Source organism: Rhinolophus hipposideros (assembly GCF_964194185.1).
Source record: "Rhinolophus hipposideros genome assembly, chromosome: 23".
Taxonomy (NCBI): domain Eukaryota; kingdom Metazoa; phylum Chordata; class Mammalia; order Chiroptera; family Rhinolophidae; genus Rhinolophus; species Rhinolophus hipposideros.
Window position 1 is genome coordinate 16,371,946 of NC_138069.1, and position 20,368 is coordinate 16,392,313.

General features: G+C 40.8%; 2 protein-coding genes across 2 annotated transcripts; both read left to right on the top strand.

Annotated features, from left to right (window-relative positions):
* The first annotated feature begins 493 nt into the window (after positions 1 to 493).
* Positions 494 to 19,336, top strand: LOC308491584 (uncharacterized protein). The gene is made up of 3 exons (XM_081035420.1): positions 494 to 2,981; positions 5,090 to 5,211; positions 16,154 to 19,336. The coding sequence occupies exons 1-3, from the start codon at positions 602 to 604 to the stop codon at positions 18,596 to 18,598; spliced, it is 4,947 nt and encodes a 1,648-aa protein (XP_080891546.1). The 5' UTR covers positions 494 to 601; the 3' UTR covers positions 18,599 to 19,336.
* LOC308491429 (protocadherin beta-17-like) lies at positions 3,004 to 11,008 on the top strand. Its single transcript, XM_081035010.1, has one exon. The coding sequence runs from the start codon at positions 5,373 to 5,375 to the stop codon at positions 7,761 to 7,763; it is 2,391 nt and encodes a 796-aa protein (XP_080891136.1). The 5' UTR covers positions 3,004 to 5,372; the 3' UTR covers positions 7,764 to 11,008.
* Positions 19,337 to 20,368: the final 1,032 nt, after the last annotated feature.

Here is a 20,368-nt window from a genome sequence, read left to right on the forward strand (position 1 = left end):
GATAATTGCACTGCTACACGATAAAAATTGATTATAGGATGTTTACAATATCTGAGGGAGTGTTTTTTAGTTAAACGTTAGTGTGCATGAAAATCACTTAAGGAGAAAGATTGAAGTTGAGATTTCCATTAGCACCACCAGAGAATTTGATTCTAGATCTGGAGGGGAGCCCAGGAATTTATTTTGGGAAAAACCCCAAGACTCCCAGGTAATCCTTTATGCAAGTGGTTCGCACACTCCAGTTTGAGAAACACTGACTAGACCTAAAAGTCTTCATACAGGTCAGATTTTGGAAATGGTATTGACCTGCAGGTACCTCATGAAGTTATTTATTTGAACGCGTGGTGGCAGTGCAGGCTAAGAGAGTAAACTCAAGTTCTGCAGATTCCGCGGACGCCATTTCACCAAGAAAGCCAAGAAAAAATACAGAACACATTTAACCTAAAGCCAAGATAAAGGTGTTCAGGAAGGCAGTCATCGCTAAAGTGGAAAAAAACACACAAACGAATTCGAAGCAAAGACATTCCGGAGGGTCGACGGTGGGCGTGGTGATTGGGAGTCCAAAAGGATTTTTCTTCTGGAATCACACATAACAATAGAGATGGCGCAAACAAAAGCCCATGGCAAGAAAAGGCAAGTGGTGACTTTCATTGTATTGATGCTTTTGTGGGAGGCGGATTCAGAGTCCATTCACTATTCTGTGTTGGAGGAGACAGAAAGTGGCACATTTGTTGCCAACTTGACAAAGGACCTGGGACTCAGGATGGGAGAGCTGGCTGCGCGGGGAGCCCGGATTGTTTTCAAAGGGAACAGACAGCATTTGCAGCTTGACCCACAGACCTATGATTTGCTGCTAAAGGAGAAACTGGACCGGGAGGAGCTGTGCGGCTCCACTGAGCCGTGTGTGCTAGCTTTCCAAGTGTTACTGGAAAATCCCTTGCAGTTTTTCCAGGCTGCCTTGCGAGTCAGAGATATAAATGACCACGCCCCGGAGTTCCCAGCCAGAGAAATGCTACTAAAAATATCAGAAATTACTACACCAGGAAAGATATTTCCTTTGAAAATGGCACAAGATTTAGACGCGGGTAGCAACAGCCTTCAGAGCTACGTAATCAGCTCCAATTCTCACTTCCACGTTCTCACTCGCAGTCGCAGTGACGGCCGTAAGTTTCCGGAGCTGGTGCTGGACAAAGCGCTGGACCGCGAGGAGCAGCCGGAGCTCAGGCTAACTCTCACCGCACTGGATGGCGGGTCTCCGCCCCGGTCAGGGACCACGGAGATTCAGATCCGGGTCTTGGACAGCAACGACAATGCCCCCGAGTTTGCTCAGGAGCTCTATGAGGCGCAAGTCCCTGAAAACGACTCCCTGGGCTCTCTGGTTATCACAGTCTCAGCGAGAGATTTAGATGCAGGAACCTTTGGGGAGATATCTTATGCCCTATTTCAAGCCGACGACGTTAACCAACCCTTTGAAATAAATCCAAACACAGGAGAAATTCGACTGAAAAAAACTTTGGATTTTGAGGAATTTCAGTCTTATCACGTGGATGTTGAGGCTACAGATGGCGGGGGACTATCAGGAAAATGCTCTATAGTCATCAAGATCCTGGATGTGAATGACAATGCTCCTGAATTGACAATGTCGTCACTCATCAGCCCCATCCCTGAAAACCTGCCAGAGATGATAGTGGCAGTGTTCAGTGTATCAGACGCAGATTCTGGAAATAACCAACAGGTTATTTGTTCTATAGATGACAATCTCCCATTTCTTCTAAGACCGTCAGTGGAGAATTTCTACACCTTAGAAACAGAAGGACCGCTGGACAGAGAGAGCAGGGCCGAGTACAACATCACCATCACCGTCACCGACTTGGGGACCCCCAGGCTGAAAACCCAGCACAACATAACCGTGCTGGTCTCCGACGTCAACGACAACGCCCCGGCCTTCACCCAGACCTCCTACACCCTGTTCGTCCGCGAGAACAACAGCCCCGCCCTGCACATAGGCGGCGTCAGCGCCACCGACAGAGACGCGGGCGCCAACGCCCAGGTCACCTACTCGCTGCTGCCGCCACACGACCCGCACCTGCCCCTGGCCTCCCTGGTGTCCATCAACGCCGACAACGGGCAGCTGTTCGCCCTGAGGGCGCTGGATTACGAGGCCCTGCAGGCCCTGGAGTTCCGCGTGGGCGCCACGGACCGCGGCTCCCCTGCGCTGAGCAGCCAGGCGCTGGTGCGCGTGCTGGTGCTGGACGCCAACGACAACTCGCCCTTCGTGCTGTACCCGCTGCAGAACGGCTCTGCGCCCTGCACCGAGCTGGTGCCCCGGGCGGCCGAGCCGGGCTACCTGGTGAGCAAGGTGGTGGCGGTGGACGGAGACTCGGGCCAGAACGCCTGGCTGTCGTACCAGCTGCTCAAGGCCACGGAGCCCGGGCTGTTCGGCGTGTGGGCGCACAACGGCGAGGTGCGCACCGCGCGGCTGCTGAGCGAGCGCGACGCGGCCAAGCACAGGCTGCTGGTGCTGGTCAAGGACAATGGCGAGCCGCCGCTGTCGGCCAGCGTCACGCTGCACGTGCTGCTGGTGGACGGCTTCTCGCAGCCCTACCTGCCGCTCCCGGAAGCGGCGGCCGACGCGGCCCAGGCCGAGCCGCTCACGGTCTACCTGGTCATCGCGCTGGCGTCGGTGTCGTCGCTCTTCCTGTTCTCGGTGCTGGCGTTCATCGCGGTGCGGCTGTGCAGGAGGGGCAGGGCCGCCGCGGTGGGTGGCTGCTCGGTGCCCGAGGGCCACTTCCCGGGCCACCTGGTGGACGTCAGCGGTACCGGGACCCTGTCCCAGAGCTACCAGTATGAGGTGTGTCTGACGGGAGGCTCAGGGACCAGCGAGTTCAAGTTCCTGAAGCCGATTCTCCCCAACTTCCCGCCCCAGGTCACTGGGAGAGAAATGGAAGAAAACCCCACCTTGCGGAATAGCTTCCCATTCAGTTAAGTATTGGATTATTCTATCATACTAAACCCTACTTAGTAAATTTGGAAATCTCTTTTAATTTAAAGTTACATGTTATTGATGGTCCTTTTCTTGATTATTTTGCTACTGTTACTTGGGATGTAATTAACAGAAATTCAGACAATGCATTTACATAGTGTTTTCCTATATTATGATTAGTAGTCTTTAAATTATTCATTCAACTATATTTGGCAATCTGAATAAAAAGTAAAATTTTATTTGCATAATTTAAAATATTTGAAATTCAATTATCTTTTTACAAAGTTATATTCCAACGTGCTTAAGTGAGATTGTATTTCTAACTATTAGTGACAACTGTCATCACTATTGCTATATAGGGAAAAATTTAAATGTGTTTGATATTATTTAATGTGCCCTTGTGCCCTGATTTTGGGATAACTCCTACTGAAGATAAACACTAAAGATGGCTAAATGCTATGATAGCCATATATGTTTATGTGTTTTTCAGTATAATAGTCAAAACATTAAATTGCAGTTTGTGAGCTTCTTGTAAGAATATGATGGTCTTTTTAAAACACCAGGCCAATTACAAATGTTTAATAAATATTTGCTGAAGGTTATTAACATTCCTATAATGAACTTAAAAATAATTTTCAATGGATACAGAAATGTTAATATTCTCTCTACACTATAGTACCTTTGCTAATAAGTAAAGTTATGAAATATCACTTTCCTTTTTCTTCTAGATAGAAAACACCCTTCTCCACTCACTCTAAACTCTACTACAGAATACAAAATGTTTGAGAGTATATTTTTATCTCCTTATCTTTGTCCAACCATTTGAAAGTTCAAAGGTATTGTTTAAAATCCAAATTATATTTTTCAAACTCCTCCTCCTAGTTTCTCAAGCTTTTATATGTGTGATACCTGCCAAGACCTAAGTAAGTTATTAGTTCCAGGTTATTAGATGATGTTAGATTTTCTCATCTAATACTGTGTATGTGTCATTTATCTTTATTAACCATAAAATCATTTAATTTTACAGTTTAACTCATATTTTGTTTTGTGTTGGTTACATTTATTGTAGTAGTTTATGAAAAAGACCTCTTCAATTCCCATCAAAGTCAAGCAATTTATACTAAAGTGACAATTCAGTAAATATTTTATTTTTATCCTTAATTAAAATGGAAATGGGCTTAACTAAATTATATTTGCCTATGTTTTGTGTCCTAATAAGTGAACTGTCATGGCTCTTTGGTCATGGATAATTGCCAATTGGTTCAATGACTATAGGGAGCACTTACTGTTTTGTATTCCCAGATTTTTACCCTCTCCTCCTTGGAATAATAGCATTCTTCTTTGAAGGAAACAGCTTGTTCTGCTATTCTCACTCCAACCACATGACTTTTGTTGGTGCAGTAGTGTTTTTCAAATCCCGTCTCCATAGTCTCAGAAAATGCACACTTGGATGGCTCCCTGTCCAATGCTGATAGGTCAAAACCCTTCCCTAGAAAGTATATCTTTGTGTTCATTGACTTTATTGCCTTCTTCATGTTTGTAGAAAAACATTGCCTGGATTCGGAGCTTATGCTGACTTCCAATAAAACAAATGGCCATTTCCTCTCAACTTTATTTGGCTATATGAATTTATAAAGCAAAAAAAAAAAATCCCAAAGGCTATATGTAGCCCAGAGACTGACAAGGTATCACGTTTTTTTTTCAGGAGTTACAGTCCTATTTCAATTTATTTGGGAGTAGAAACTTTATTTTAAAATTGATAACTTCTAAAACAATAGGACAAGTTGGTATTTTTGTAATAGAATGTAAGCTCCTCAAGAGCAAGAATTTTTGTGTTTAATTTACCATTTTATCTCCAAAATCTAGAAAATTTTCTGCACAAATACTTACTAAATGACTAAATGGACTGTCTCCAGCTGAGTTTTGTATACTGAACTTGTACCTTTATAAAGAAGACGAATATAGATATATATAAACAGGTATTACTTTGCTCTCACAACTACTGTTAGCTACCTGGACAAGACTGCATAAAAAGTGAAGGGGAAAGGAGTTTAAAACACACTATGACCGAAAAGGCCTTCCGTGCGTTTTCGCTGTTACATTAAGTGAAAACTACCCGAAGTTGTAAAGTAGAACGCTTGGTGGCGCTGCAGGATAAGAGTGAAAAAAAGTCTCAGCGATTCCAAGACTCCATAAAGCTGAGCCGTCTCTGGCAGCTCTCAAAGGAAGTATTTTACACAACTGGGGATAGAAGGTTTCAGAGAGGCAGCTATCCCCATGTCGGTCAGTGTTAAGAACTAACTCAAGATTATTAAACCAAGATTACAGAGTTAGCTGCAAAGCAATTATTTTGCGATTTTATATTGGATCTTTTGGACCCAGAGGAAAGATGGAGACGCAGCTACCCAAAGCTCCCCAGAAAAGGCAAGTAACCGCCATTATTATTCTATTGCTATTGTGGGAGGCAGGCGGTGAGACCATTAAGTATTCTGTTCTAGAAGAGAGGGACAGTGGCTCTTTTGTGGCCAACCTAGCAAAAGATCTCGGGCTTGACTTAAGGGCGCTGGCCGCGCGGGGCGCCCGGATTCTTACCAAAGGGAACAAACAGCATTTGCTGCTGAATCAGAAGAGTGGGGATTTGCTCCTAAAGGAAAAATTGGACCGGGAAGAGTTGTGCGGTGACACGGATCCATGTATACTACATTTCCAGGTATTATTGAAAAACCCGGTGCAGTTTATTCAAGGTGAACTACAACTCCGAGATGTAAATGACCATGCCCCAGAATTCTTGGAAAAGGAAATCCTCCTAAAGATCTCGGAAAGCAGCCATCTGGGGACTGCATTTCCTTTGAAAATAGCTCAGGATTTAGACGTGGGCAGCAACACAGTGCAGAACTACACAATCAGCACCAACTCCCATTTCCACCTTTTTACTCGTAATCACAGCGATGGAAGGATATACCCGGAGCTGGTGTTGGACAAAGCGCTGGACCGTGAGGAGCAGCCAGAGCTCAGGTTAACCCTCATGGCGCTGGATGGCGGGTCACCGCCCAGGACTGGGACATCCCAGGTTCTCATCATAGTCCTGGACATAAATGACAACGCCCCTGAATTTGTTCAGCTGCTCTATAAGGTGCAGGTCTCAGAAAATAGCCCTATAGACTCTCTTATCATCGCTGTTTCCGCTAGAGATTTAGATGCTGGGGCCTACGGAGAGCTCTCCTACTCATTTTTCCAATCCTCAAATCAAATCATTCAGGTGTTTGACATAAACTCAGTCACCGGAGAAATTCGATTAAAAAGAATGTTGGATTTTGAGGAAATTCGATCTTATCGTATGGAAATTGAGGCCTCAGATGGTGGGGGTCTTTCAGGAAAATGCACTGTAGCCATAGAAGTGATGGATGTAAATGACAATGCCCCGGAATTGACCATGTCATTACTCATCAGTGATATCCTAGAAAACACCCCTGACTCTGTGGTAGCTATTTTTGAAATTTCAGATCCAGACTCTGGGGACAATGGCAAAATGATGTGTGCTATCCAAGATGATCTCCCCTTCCTCCTGAAGCCATCTGTAGAGAATTTCTACACTTTGGTAACAGAGAGCCCGCTGGACAGAGAGAGCCAGGCCGAGTACAACATCACCATCACCGTCACCGACTTGGGGACCCCCAGGCTGAAAACCCAGCACAACATAACCGTGCTGGTCTCCGACGTCAACGACAACGCCCCGGCCTTCACCCAGACCTCCTACACCCTGTTCGTCCGCGAGAACAACAGCCCCGCCCTGCACATAGGCGGCGTCAGCGCCACCGACAGAGACGCGGGCGCCAACGCCCAGGTCACCTACTCGCTGCTGCCGCCACACGACCCGCACCTGCCCCTGGCCTCCCTGGTGTCCATCAACGCCGACAACGGGCAGCTGTTCGCCCTGAGGGCGCTGGATTACGAGGCCCTGCAGGCCCTGGAGTTCCGCGTGGGCGCCACGGACCGCGGCTCCCCGGCGCTGAGCAGCCAGGCGCTGGTGCGCGTGCTGGTGCTGGACGCCAACGACAACTCGCCCTTCGTGCTGTACCCGCTGCAGAACGGCTCTGCGCCCTGCACCGAGCTGGTGCCCCGGGCGGCCGAGCCGGGCTACCTGGTGAGCAAGGTGGTGGCGGTGGACGGAGACTCGGGCCAGAACGCCTGGCTGTCGTACCAGCTGCTCAAGGCCACGGAGCCCGGGCTGTTCGGCGTGTGGGCGCACAACGGCGAGGTGCGCACCGCGCGGCTGCTGAGCGAGCGCGACGCGGCCAAGCACAGGCTGCTGGTGCTGGTCAAGGACAATGGCGAGCCGCCGCTGTCGGCCAGCGTCACGCTGCACGTGCTGCTGGTGGACGGCTTCTCGCAGCCCTACCTGCCGCTCCCGGAAGCGGCGGCCGACGCGGCCCCGGCCGAGCCGCTCACGGTCTACCTGGTCATCGCGCTGGCGTCGGTGTCGTCGCTCTTCCTGTTCTCGGTGCTGGCGTTCATCGCGGTGCGGCTGTGCAGGAGGGGCAGGGCCGCCGCGTTGGGCGGCTGCTCGGTGCCCGAGGGCCACTTCCCGGGCCACCTGGTGGACGTCAGCGGTACCGGGACCCTGTCCCAGAGCTACCAGTATGAGGTGTGTCTGACGGGAGGCTCAGGGACCAGCGAGTTCAAGTTCCTGAAGCCGATTCTCCCCAACTTCCCGCCCCAGGTCACTGGGAGAGAAATGGAAGAAAACCCCACTTTGCGGAATAGCTTCCCATTCAGTTAAGTATTGGATTATTCTACTAACCCCTACTTAGTAAATTTGGAAATCTCTTTTAGCTTAAAGTTACATGTTATTTATGGTCACTTGATTTTTTTTTTTACTACTGTTCCTTAAGGTGAAATTTAAAGAAATATTGTCCCCAACTCTATGTGTGAAGGGGCTGGAAGAGACACCTCGGAAAACTCTAACTCTAGAAATAATTTTTGGTCAAGTAGAAAGCTCATCTTGACAAGACGTGATAAATGATAATATTCACTAATATACTAGTTCCCAACCCTTTCATTCATATAAAGAGCGTACATATTCACACATCCATAATAATTGTCATATTTATAGTTACTGCAATTTGTTGAAGTATTTTACATTCTGAATCCCTAGTGGTTTTTTTTTAAATTGTTGTTTTGTCGGGGTTTTTTCTTACAATAGCAGAGCATGTTCATACAATAGCATGGTGTTTCACAGGTTTTTAGAATAAGAATTGTAGAAGTCAGAAATGTTTTCAGATTCCTGATATTTGAGTTTCTTCCTTGATGTCTTGTTATGATTAAGAGAACTGTGTTTTATGATTCTCATCAGCATGAATCTAACTATTGTAAATGATGGCTTTCAGTTTTTAAAGTAATTTTCATTTATGCAAAAATTTTTTGTGACTTCATAAATTGTTGTATTCCTGTAGTGTTGTTTTGAAAACACTGTTGTCTTTCCTCAAATTAACTAATATTTTGTTTGGATATTTTCTTTTTTTTTCTAAATTGATAGCATTTAATTAGACCATCTGCTATATTTTTAAAGGATTCAATCCATGTGAAATAGAAAGAATGTTGGTACACTTACGATTACTTTTTCATAATAAATGGTTTCAGGTATGTAAATGATGATTCTCATTCATTTAATATATAGTTACATGATTCAAACATATTCAATGAGAAAAAAGAAAGCAAATTAACATCATTATTCTAGCAATCAGAAATAATTATCATTTGACTTAATGTTAAAGTCAACATCATTCTAAAATATATCTACAAATGCATATCAGAATAAGTTAATAGATGGAAACAATTTTACAAAACAGACTTATAATAAATGGCTACCTATACAATTAAACAGCCAGATTTTGCTTGAATATAATAAAACAAAAATAATATGAAACTATTGAATTTGCTTAAGCTTAAATAAATAATCCCCATAAGTTAAAAACAAGATTACTATATTCGCATCACTTACCTGCCTGCTTTAAAATGAGCAAATAAACGTTTTTACATGTCTACCTTACTCTACACACCTTACTTTATACTTTTCGTTATATATATTTACCTTATTGATGTTTATAACATTTACAATATATTTTGAAAAGGTAATTCCCATAATTTAGACATTTTGTTTTAAAATTTTAATTTGTCATACAATGTTACAAAATTTTAGTCAATTTTAGTCAAAATTTAGTCAAAATTTTAGTCAATTTTAGTCAAGCCTAACTGTCCAGAGGTAACAACTTTTGAAGCCTTTAACTGTTTTTCCTATAATGTTTACTTCCATACTTGTAAATAATATGCTTATAAAATGCTTTTTCTCAAATTTCAGTTTTAAGTATTACCATTTACATCTTTTCCTAAGGAGTATGAGTACATACGCGCACATTCACACACACCCTTGCATATTTCCTCTACCCCATCCACTCTCACAGCAATATCAAAATTCTGTTTAAATAGTGTTTATATATTTATTACTATTAAGTATCACTTATACCTGAATCTCATGGTGTACTGCGATTTTGTTTCTGTACCTTAAGTTAATGATTGTATTATTTTTCCACTTTACTTTTTTATGTATATATTTTTAACTTATCCCCATATTTTTTAAAGTTTTATGAGTTTAATCATTGCATTATTAAACTCATAAAAAATTCTCTCAGTTCCATTATTTTTTTTCTTGGAGCCATTCTGGAGCTATTCAGACTCCTGCTCAATTGTGTACTATTTGTTCTGTAGACCTATTGCGTAACTGACAGTTTGGAACTTATTTTATCCATCATCCTGGGAATTTTTTTATTTCTCTCCTTAGTTTGATTTCATTTCCTGGACTTTATGGCCTTTTTTTGGTTTACTTCCTTGAGTTCCTGAAGAATATTTGGTAATAAATTTATTGAGAATTTGACATATGAAAATTTCAGATGTCATAAAATCAAATGTTGATTTGATAATTTTGTTGAGTGTGGAATTTTAAGTTAGGAATTATTTGCTGCTAATGTTTTGAAGGCATTCTTCATCTTGTCTCCCCTGCTATTTAGTCTTCTCCTACTCTTTTTTTTTCTTTATAGGTTAATTTATTTTAAATCTCTACTCTACATTGTTTAGATGAGGTTTCAGGAGGGAATTGAGATAAACTAGTGTACTCAAACTGGAATGAAATGCAGTCTTTACTATCAGTCATTTATCTCAGCTTCCCCATACCTGAATCATTTATATTTTTTTATCTCGTGGCTGGCTGTGCTTCATCAGACATAGTCCTTTAAGGAGTTTATAGGTGTTGTATTTCTCAAACTCTTACACATTTGAGAAGTACAATATAGCTGGGTATAAAATTCTTCAGTCAACTTTCTTTCCCTCAGATATTTGTTGACATCAATATTACATTAGTGTTTTCATCATATTTTCTCTATATTCATCTATTAGTTGGCTAAATTTCATCCGTAAGCAGTTTTTTCCATATGCATTCATGAGTGCTAATGCAATGCTTTATGAATTCTTTCCTGTTTACTGCATTGTTATCTTTGTAGTTGAGCAACATCTTGAGTAAGTATAAAATTATTGAGCCATAATTTCTTTCCTTCAAAACCTCGTAGATATTTCCATTGTGTTCTGGTATTGACTGTTGATAAGGATAAGTCTGAAGCCCGTTTTCTTTACCTGTAGGTGGCTTGTTTTCTGTCCTTGAAATTCATTATCTTTATCAAGTTATGTCCTGATTTTGATAATTTTGTATCACTTTATACTGGAACTCAACATATCTGTTTCATGCAGATATTTTTAAGTATGTCATTTATTTATAAAGTAAGTATGTTTGGTTTTTAAATGTCTAATATTTCCAATATTTGAAGTTTGTGTGGGTCTGTTTTGCTGCATTGTGGGTCTATTATCTGCTGCATTGTTTCTGACTATTTTCATCCATGTTGTCTTTCTTGGTGTGACTCATACTGCTGATTACCCTTGAAAATTTCTTTGTAGGGTGTCCTCAAAGCCTATCTTGCATGTTCCATCCTTCAAAATGTATTGTCATTAGTTTCAACCAGAATTCTAGAAACCCTATCAGTAGGGGACCACCACAAACCAAGTTTGTGGCCTGAGGATCTTGCAACTCAACTTATGAATATCTAAAATACAAACACAAACACACATAAGGACCAATCAGCAGGTACAATTTCCCAGGCATGGTTTCTTTTCTTTTTCTTCTGCTCTGCTTAACACCAGAGAGCCTTACATATAATTTCCTGGAGTTAGGGGGAGGGGCAGGTTTAGATTTGTTGGTGCTTGCACTGTTTTTATATTGTGGATATAGCCCTGTGAGGGTCTCTAAAAATGGGTAGGATCTGCCTATAATATGCCACACCTTTTGTTGGCCTTGAGCCTTGACTGATATTTCTTTAATCCCGCATAACTTCAGATCAAAATCCAAGGGCAAATTATTTCCAAACACCCTAAGGGCACAATAAGTTTTGTTGTCCTGATACACTATTTACCCCTCTATTACAGGCATCCATCAAAAATTGGGCTATTTTCGTTATGTTTTCTAGTATGTTTTTAGCTCTTCAGTCTTTTTAAAGTTATTTTTTTTAAGTCTTGTGTAGATCAAAAAAAAAAAGTCTTGTCCATTATTTTTTATTGTTTTCTGATTTATCTATACCATCAGTTTCAGAAATGAAAAGCTCTGCCTAATGTCTTTTTAACCTGCAGATTCAATTTTGCCATCATTTCAATGACATATTAGGCTATTTTTTCTTTGAATTCATTGAATCTAATGTTCAATCCATTAGGTACTCTGCCTAGACGAATTGGTGATCTCCCTTCCTCACTAAACTATAATCTCCCCACAAAGAGGGCTCTTTTCCTATTGCACTAAGAAAAATACATATTGAAGTAAATATAGATGAATGAGTTGAATAAATTAATGAATGAATTTCAGTCTGTAATTTTATCATCCTTGCCTATTTTCTAAGGATCATGTGAAACAATCTCATTAGTAAAACCTAATTAACATGCAGAATAATAATTCAAAGGAGTCTGTAAAATCAAGTTTTAATCTTTTCGGGCCCTGAATTATTTTAAAAGCTCATAAAAGGAAGTAAGAATGGATGACATGTACCAATAGCACTCTAGGGAAGCATCATTGGTTCAAAGGGTCTTGTCCCAGAAATTCAATTCATTCCTTTATTACTTTGGGGGTTAAGCAATCAGTGGAAGAATTATTGTTTTGGCTACAAAACACACTGCCAAGATGACAAAATAAAATCATATGCTCTGCTAATAACCAGTCAAATCAGGCAGTTTATTGAACCCTATCTGTTCCTAAGGGCAGTAGGAACTATAGGTGTGGTATGAGTGAGTATGACATGGACTACTAGTTTCACTTAAATATGTGTCCTACCTTTTTTTTATTACTGCTAGACCTCCAATTTTTTAACTGGTAGATATCTGGGCTGTAGATTATATTTCCCAACCACTGTTGTGGCTGGGAGTGGTCTTATAAGTAAGTTATGGCCAGTGAGATGTAAGCACAAGTGTCATAAAATACTTCATGAAAATGTCTTTTAAAAAGGAAGGCACAGCCTTTTCTTTCTCCTATTTGCTGGTCTGAATGGAAATGTAATGGCTGGATATTAGACAGCTATCTTGGACTATGAGGTAAAGGCCATGTCTTAAAGATGGTAAAGCAACACGATGGAACAAGACTGAGTCCCAGATAACATGGAGTACATTTCACCCACTAGCCTTCTTTTATGAGAGAAAAATAAAATTCTGTTTTTTATAAGCCATTGTTATGGGTTTTTTCTACAATTTCAGGCTGAAATTATATAGAATATATATATATATATATATATATATATATATATATATATATATATATATATATTCATACAGAAATTACAGAGAACATAATTCCAGCTGATATAGTAAGCTTTTAATAAAGTGATATTTAAAATAAGAATCAAAGAACGAATAGAGAAAATTGTGAAGCTTACATGCATATCTTAGAAATCACGGTTTATTGAGAATAGGCAAAGCAAACAACTGAAGATTTAAGAAAAATCATCAATCTATTAATATCATCAGATGAGAAAACAAGTTATTGCACCTAAGAAAGAAATACAAAAAGAGGGCTTTTGGAAAATATGAACATAAAAAATAAAAATCTCAATAGAAGGGCTTCAAAATAAAGCTAAGAAAACATCCCAGGAAATATTGCAAAAATATTTTTCCGTGGCAAACAGGAGAGGAAAAAAAAGCAGAAAAATAAAGAAATCAGAAACCATACTAGAGGCCCAACATCTAAACTTCAGGAATTCCGAAAAAAATGTGGATGAAGTAACTCAAGAAAATTTCTATGAGCTGGAGAAAATTAGTTTCCTAGATGAAAGGGTATACCAATTGTGCTGTACAATGAATGAAAATAAGCTCAAACCAAGACACACAAGTGTTTAATTTTAAAATGCTTGGGACCATGACAAAAATATTAATACCACAACAAGAAATAAAAACACAGGTCACATATAGAAGATATAAAATCAGATTAACTTTAGACTTCTTAACAAACACAGTAGAGAGCTAATTGACAAAATGTTTTAACATTCTGAAGAAAAATTATTTCCAACCTAAAACCCTTCCAATCAAGTTTGAGAGTAGAATAAATATAATTTAATACGCTCAAGGTCACAACATAATTTAACTCTCATGTACCATTCTCCAGAAACTACTGAAAGATAACTATCAGAGAGAGTAATCTAAGAGAAAGGAAGTCTGAAGATACAGAAAAAAAAGATGCCAAATAGAACAAAAGTGAAATGAATCTCTAGATGATGTTGAAGGATGATCCCAGGATGACAGCTGTGTCTCAAGTATGGACTAATCCAGTTTGGAGCTGTAGTAGACAGGCATTTTGAAGGATATTATCACCAAGTCCCTTGAAATATTACCAATTGGATGAAATGACTGGAGGATACACTCTATTAAAGCCACAGAGTAAACAAAAAAAGAAGAAATAAAATCCTAGAAATTGGAAATCTAACCAGAATAAAAGGCAAAGACAATTCCAAGAATAACAGCAAAGGAAAGTCCCAGGATGATAGTTGTGCAGCTTGTGTAGAGACCTCCCACCCAATTTAAGGGATAATTGATATCTCAGGAGTTATAGGAATGACCATGTGGAAAACGGTATTGAGAGGCAATTCGACATGTGGGAAGAATAAGTGATAGATATAAAGGAAACCAAGTAAATGAAAAAGCAAGGCAATTATTAACTTCAAGAAAAAAGTGAAAAAGTATTAATATGATTAGTACACAACAACGCTCCCAATGATATTGTGAATGAATGAAGGCAGGAAAGGGCCTTGGAAGTGTACAAGAGTTAAAACTCAATCCAACATAATATGGAGTCAACTGATCATGTCTAAGATTAATTAATCAAAATACAGAAGAATACAGATTAGTAGCAGAAGAGATAACTAAAAGAGTTTAAAATGGCTGCCTATTGAAAAGTGAACTAGGAACGTGAGGGAAAGGGCAGAAAACAATTGTATTTTATTACAAGCCTCTTAATACTATTTAATTTTGAACCAAGGTCATACATTATTTTGAAAAAAAATGCATTTTAAAGGATCAGTAAAATAGGGATCTTGCAAATCTCCCTAGGGATATAAAGGAGGTAAAATACTAAATATTACTAATAAGAATATATATGTATATACATATATACAAAGATGAATAATACAATGAAAACATAAGAAATTTGCAAATTCAGATAAAATGGTTTTAAAAATAAAATACAAATTACTTTAAAAGGAAACAAATCTGCATAGATCAATAACTAAAAGTAAAATGGAAAGGAGTCATGGATTTACTACCAGCAAAGCCATCAAACCCAACTCATTTAAAAGGCAAGTTGTAATTAAGCATATAGAAACAGGTGATGATATATAATTGTAAAAAAGTATTCTGTTGCATAAAAATAGATGGAAAGCTTCCTAACCTATTCTATGAGGCCAGGATAGTTTAATACCAAAACCATAGAAGTTAAACACACACACAGAGCAACATGGGCCAGAAAAATCCTGAAATGATGTCGACACATCAGATTCATATGTGCATTAAAAAATAATGTCATGATTAAATGTTGCTTATATCAAGACCTTGAGAATTAAAAAGCTAAAGAATAAAAGTATAATTTCAACAGATGTCAAAAATTACTTTAAAATCTGAAAGAATAAAGTAAAAGAAGAAAACTTTCTTGATCCAAAGAAGGATCATCTACGTCAAATGGAGATCAACTATCACAGTTAAAGATGAAATACTAGGAGCACTTCTACAAAGGCTAGAATGACCTACCTGCTGGTGTTAATTTTAAGAGTATTTATTGCATACCCTTGGAGATGCTAGCCATTGAAGTTTTATGTGAACAGTAATTTAACTTATATTATTACTTAAAGTGGATGAAGGGTGAAAGTGACGGACAGAAAGTGTTCTAGAAAATATCATTGGTAAAGAGTGAAGACCTTCAAACTAGATTATTTAAAAAAACCTGAAGAAAAGCCAGTTACTCTGCAGTATGAACAACTTTATTGTTACACAGTTAACAAATAAATTAAAGGTCTTCAACCAATATTTGTTGACTTTTTGATGACGGCTTCATTTTCTTATATATATTCTTCACTATCAATTTTAAAAACAGCAGAACGTTTACTTAGGATTTTACTCCTGGTGAAGGAAAAATTTTGTTTTTCTACGAATTCATAGTATAACAGGGAAAGACGATGTAAGCACTTACTAGCACTACTGTGACCATTTGAAGAAAAAGATAGAATGAAACAAAGACACTGGAGGACAAAAAAAAAAAAATCACTCCTGTTGCTGTTCCTTTAATCCGCCATCTTCTTGTTCTATTCTTGAAAACGGGAATAATATCCACAAAACGCAAGGTGGCGCTGCTGGCTAAAAAGAGAAAAACGTAGTACTTGCACAAATGATGTTGCAGATTCCAGCATTAGGAGGAAATCGGGCCAGACAAGAAAAGCAGAGGAAAGGAAGCTGTGGTAACAGGAGTTGGGGAAAAGTGGGGATCCCTCCCCAAAAGCATTGCTATTATAAGCTCATTTTTAAGGATTTGGTTGCTGCCATTTTTGAAAGTTGCTGTGGCCGAGTAAAAGTGGTTTTGAAAGACCGATCAAAGGAAGAATGGAGGCCAGAGTGGAGCGTGCGGTGCAGCAAAGGCAAGTCCTATTTCTTTGTGTATTTCTGGGCGTGTCTTGGGCTGGTGCAGAACCGCTTCGGTATTTTGTGGCAGAGGAAACCGAGAGAGGCACCTTTCTGACCAACTTAGCAAATGACCTGGGTTTAGGGGTGAGGGAACTGTCAGCCAGAGGATCCAGAATCGTTTCAGATGAGAACATACGATTTTTACTACTCAATCCGCTTACTGGTGATTTGCTTTTAAATGAGAAATTAGATCGAGAGGAGCTGTGCGGCCCCACAGAGCCCTGTGTGCTGCCTTTCCAGTTGTTACTGGAAAAGCCTTTTCAGATATTCCGTGCAGAACTATGGGTCAGAGACATTAATGATCATTCTCCAGTGTTTCTAGATAGAGAGATCCCCTTGGAAATTCTAGAAAGCACCACACCGGGGGCGGCATTTCTCCTAGAAAGTGCACAGGATTCAGATGTTGGGACCAACAACCTGAGAAACTACACCATCAGCTCCAATGTCTATTTCCATATTAATGTACATCACAGTGGGGAAGGGAATATCTATCCCGAACTAATACTGGATCGAGCGCTGGATCGAGAAGTGGTGTCTGAGCTCAGTTTGACCCTCACCGCCTTGGATGGGGGTTCTCCGCCCAGATCCGGGACCGCTCTGGTACGCATCCTGGTTGTGGACATAAATGATAACGTCCCTGAATTTGTACAGTCGCTCTACAAGGTGCAGGTGCCGGAGAACAGCCCTGTTGGCTCCCTGGTTGCTGCCCTGTCAGCTAGAGATTTAGATACCGGAAGTAATGGGGAAATAGTTTACGCATTTCTTTATGCCACTGAAAGAATTCTCAAAACGTTTCAACTCAATTCAACATCTGGCAATCTTCAACTTAAAGCCGAATTGAACTATGAGGAAATACAAACGTACACATTAACTATTCAGGCAAAAGATGGCGGAGGGCTTTCTGGAAAATGTACCGTGGCGGTTCACGTAACAGATGTCAATGATAATCCACCAGAACTGCTCATGTCATCGCTTACTAGCCCAGTTGCAGAAAACTCTGCCAAGACAGTCGTGGCTGTTTTTAGGATTAGAGACAAAGATTCAGGGAACAATGCAAAGATGGTGTGCTCCATCCAAGATGATCTCCCCTTCGTCCTGAAGCCATCTGTAGAGAATTTCTACACTTTGGTAACAGAGATCCCGCTGGACAGAGAGAGCCAGGCCGAGTACAACATCACCATCACCGTCACCGACTTGGGGACCCCCAGGCTGAAAACCCAGCACAACATAACCGTGCTGGTCTCCGACGTCAACGACAACGCCCCGGCCTTCACCCAGACCTCCTACACCCTGTTCGTCCGCGAGAACAACAGCCCCGCCCTGCACATAGGCGGCGTCAGCGCCACCGACAGAGACGCGGGCGCCAACGCCCAGGTCACCTACTCGCTGCTGCCGCCACACGACCCGCACCTGCCCCTGGCCTCCCTGGTGTCCATCAACGCCGACAACGGGCAGCTGTTCGCCCTGAGGGCGCTGGATTACGAGGCCCTGCAGGCCCTGGAGTTCCGCGTGGGCGCCACGGACCGCGGCTCCCCTGCGCTGAGCAGCCAGGCGCTGGTGCGCGTGCTGGTGCTGGACGCCAACGACAACTCGCCCTTCGTGCTGTACCCGCTGCAGAACGGCTCTGCGCCCTGCACCGAGCTGGTGCCCCGGGCGGCCGAGCCGGGCTACCTGGTGAGCAAGGTGGTGGCGGTGGACGGAGACTCGGGCCAGAACGCCTGGCTGTCGTACCAGCTGCTCAAGGCCACGGAGCCCGGGCTGTTCGGCGTGTGGGCGCACAACGGCGAGGTGCGCACCGCGCGGCTGCTGAGCGAGCGCGACGCGGCCAAGCACAGGCTGCTGGTGCTGGTCAAGGACAATGGCGAGCCGCCGCTGTCGGCCAGCGTCACGCTGCACGTGCTGCTGGTGGACGGCTTCTCGCAGCCCTACCTGCCGCTCCCGGAAGCGGCGGCCGACGCGGCCCCGGCCGAGCCGCTCACGGTCTACCTGGTCATCGCGCTGGCGTCGGTGTCGTCGCTCTTCCTGTTCTCGGTGCTGGCGTTCATCGCGGTGCGGCTGTGCAGGAGGGGCAGGGCCGCCGCGTTGGGTGGCTGCTCGGTGCCCGAGGGCCACTTCCCGGGCCACCTGGTGGACGTCAGCGGTACTGGGACCCTGTCCCAGAGCTACCAGTATGAGGTGTGTCTGACGGGAGGCTCAGGTACCAGCGAGTTCAAATTCCTCAAACCTATTGTTCCCAATATTCAGGCACAGTGTCCTGGGAGGAATAGTGAAGAAAATCCCACCTTTGGAAATAGCTTTGGATTTAATTTTCAGTAAAAATTATTTTTATGTTTATATTTTCATGCACTTTTCATGTGTCGTACAACCATGTAAGTATTCGTTTATTTTAAAATTACCAGTTAAATTATTAGGCAATTTCGAGCCTAATTTTAAAGTACTGTATACTTATGTTTTTACAATGTTATTTAATCCTTTTTTGCATTAATCAACAGCTTTAATTAGTACCTATTTATAAATAGTAATTTTAAGGTTTAATTCTTTCAAAATATACAAGGATTTAGCTCTTATTATTTCTCGTTCCAGAAAGCTGAGGTTTTGATTTTTCTCCTACTGTATTTCAGACTGCATCTCATTATCCTATCCACACCTCTAATGTACTTCTTTCATATAAGAAGACATACCTGCCCTTCTGACCATATTCTAACATTCTGTTGAATCATATTAGAAATCCATGTCATTTAGTTCTAAATCATAGCATTTAAGAAGAAACAGTTCTCTATTATTCTACTTATGATAAAATGAAACATTATTTAGTGAGCAATATTGGACTCCAATAATATTCTTGTGTTTATATTATTATTTCATTCCTTTTCCATACACTAATAATATTCTTGTTTATATTATTATTTCATTTCTTTTAGATAGACTACTCTTACTCAGTATTTTCTAATGTTCACTTCTGCTGATATGTAAAACAGATCATGCCATAACTAAAACAAAATGTAATAATCTGCATGAAAGTGAATATAAATAAAAACATTTTGAAAATTTGAATGTGAGAATATCAGTGGCCTGTTGGAAAGATACTCTTCATTTAATTATGTAAATCTTTCTTATTATTATCACATTTAAAAAGTGAGGTAAACTGAAACCATAAAGGAAAAAAATAGATTCTTCAATCTCCAGCCACCTTCTATGACTGGTTTCTCTACAATTGATCTCTAAGTAATATATGTTTATTTATTTATAAGTAATATATGTTTATATTGCGATATCTTGACATTCAGTATGTTAATCACTTCACCCTATGATAAAAGAGGATTTAACTTTCATACCCTCCAAATAACAAACACACATACAAACACCACATATTTCCTTTCTCCTATTCTCCCCATAGAGTTGTCACAGATATTTTTAGTTGAAGTCGTAGTTTTTGTCTATGTAACTAAGATTATTTCAAAAAACATGTTAGTGTAGTATGAATACATGTACTTTCCTGAAAAACATCTTTCCTAGAGCTGATAATTGTTGTTTTTACTAGCATCATTTTCTATTTGTTGCTATTAATTTTTCACATTATTTCTCATTTGAATATCAATATTTCTCCTTAAATATTCAAGGAGATACCTGTAAATTATATGCCCGATACCTATAAATTACATTTATTTCCTTGAGATCTTTTACTCAGATCCCTCCATTGATTTACACTGGCTGCTCTCTATATAGGCTGTCACCCTAGAACTTTTTTCCTTTAATACTTGCTTGTATTCATTCCCTTTTACAAAATCTAGTATAGTCTTCTTAGTTTACTCCCTTATTTAGCTGGCACACATCTCTCAACACCTTCATAAAATGGATGCAAAGGAGGTAAATTTTTTTGAGACTCTGCCTTGTGGAGGTATCTTCATTTTATTTTCATTTGATTGAAAGTTTGGCTGGGTATAAAATTCTAGGTTGAAAATAACTGTCACTCAGATTTTGAAAACGGTTTCTTTTACTAATTGCATATAAATTTGCTGTTCTGAAGACAGATTCCATGCTGATTTTTATGTCTTTTAATGTCACTTCATTTTTTTTTATTGTGGA

Bases quoted from the DNA above. Each gene is read 5' to 3' on its own strand.
- LOC308491584 (XM_081035420.1), top strand. From the start codon at position 602: ATGGCGCAAACAAAAGCCCATGGCAAGAAAAGGCAAGTGGTGACTTTC. The intron at 2,982-5,089 runs GTTAAGTATTGG...TGTTACATTAAG, and splicing joins GCGGAATAGCTTCCCATTCA to TGAAAACTACCCGAAGTTGT. The intron at 5,212-16,153 runs GTATTTTACACA...CATTTTTGAAAG, and splicing joins TCTGGCAGCTCTCAAAGGAA to TTGCTGTGGCCGAGTAAAAG.
- LOC308491429 (XM_081035010.1), top strand. From the start codon at position 5,373: ATGGAGACGCAGCTACCCAAAGCTCCCCAGAAAAGGCAAGTAACCGCC.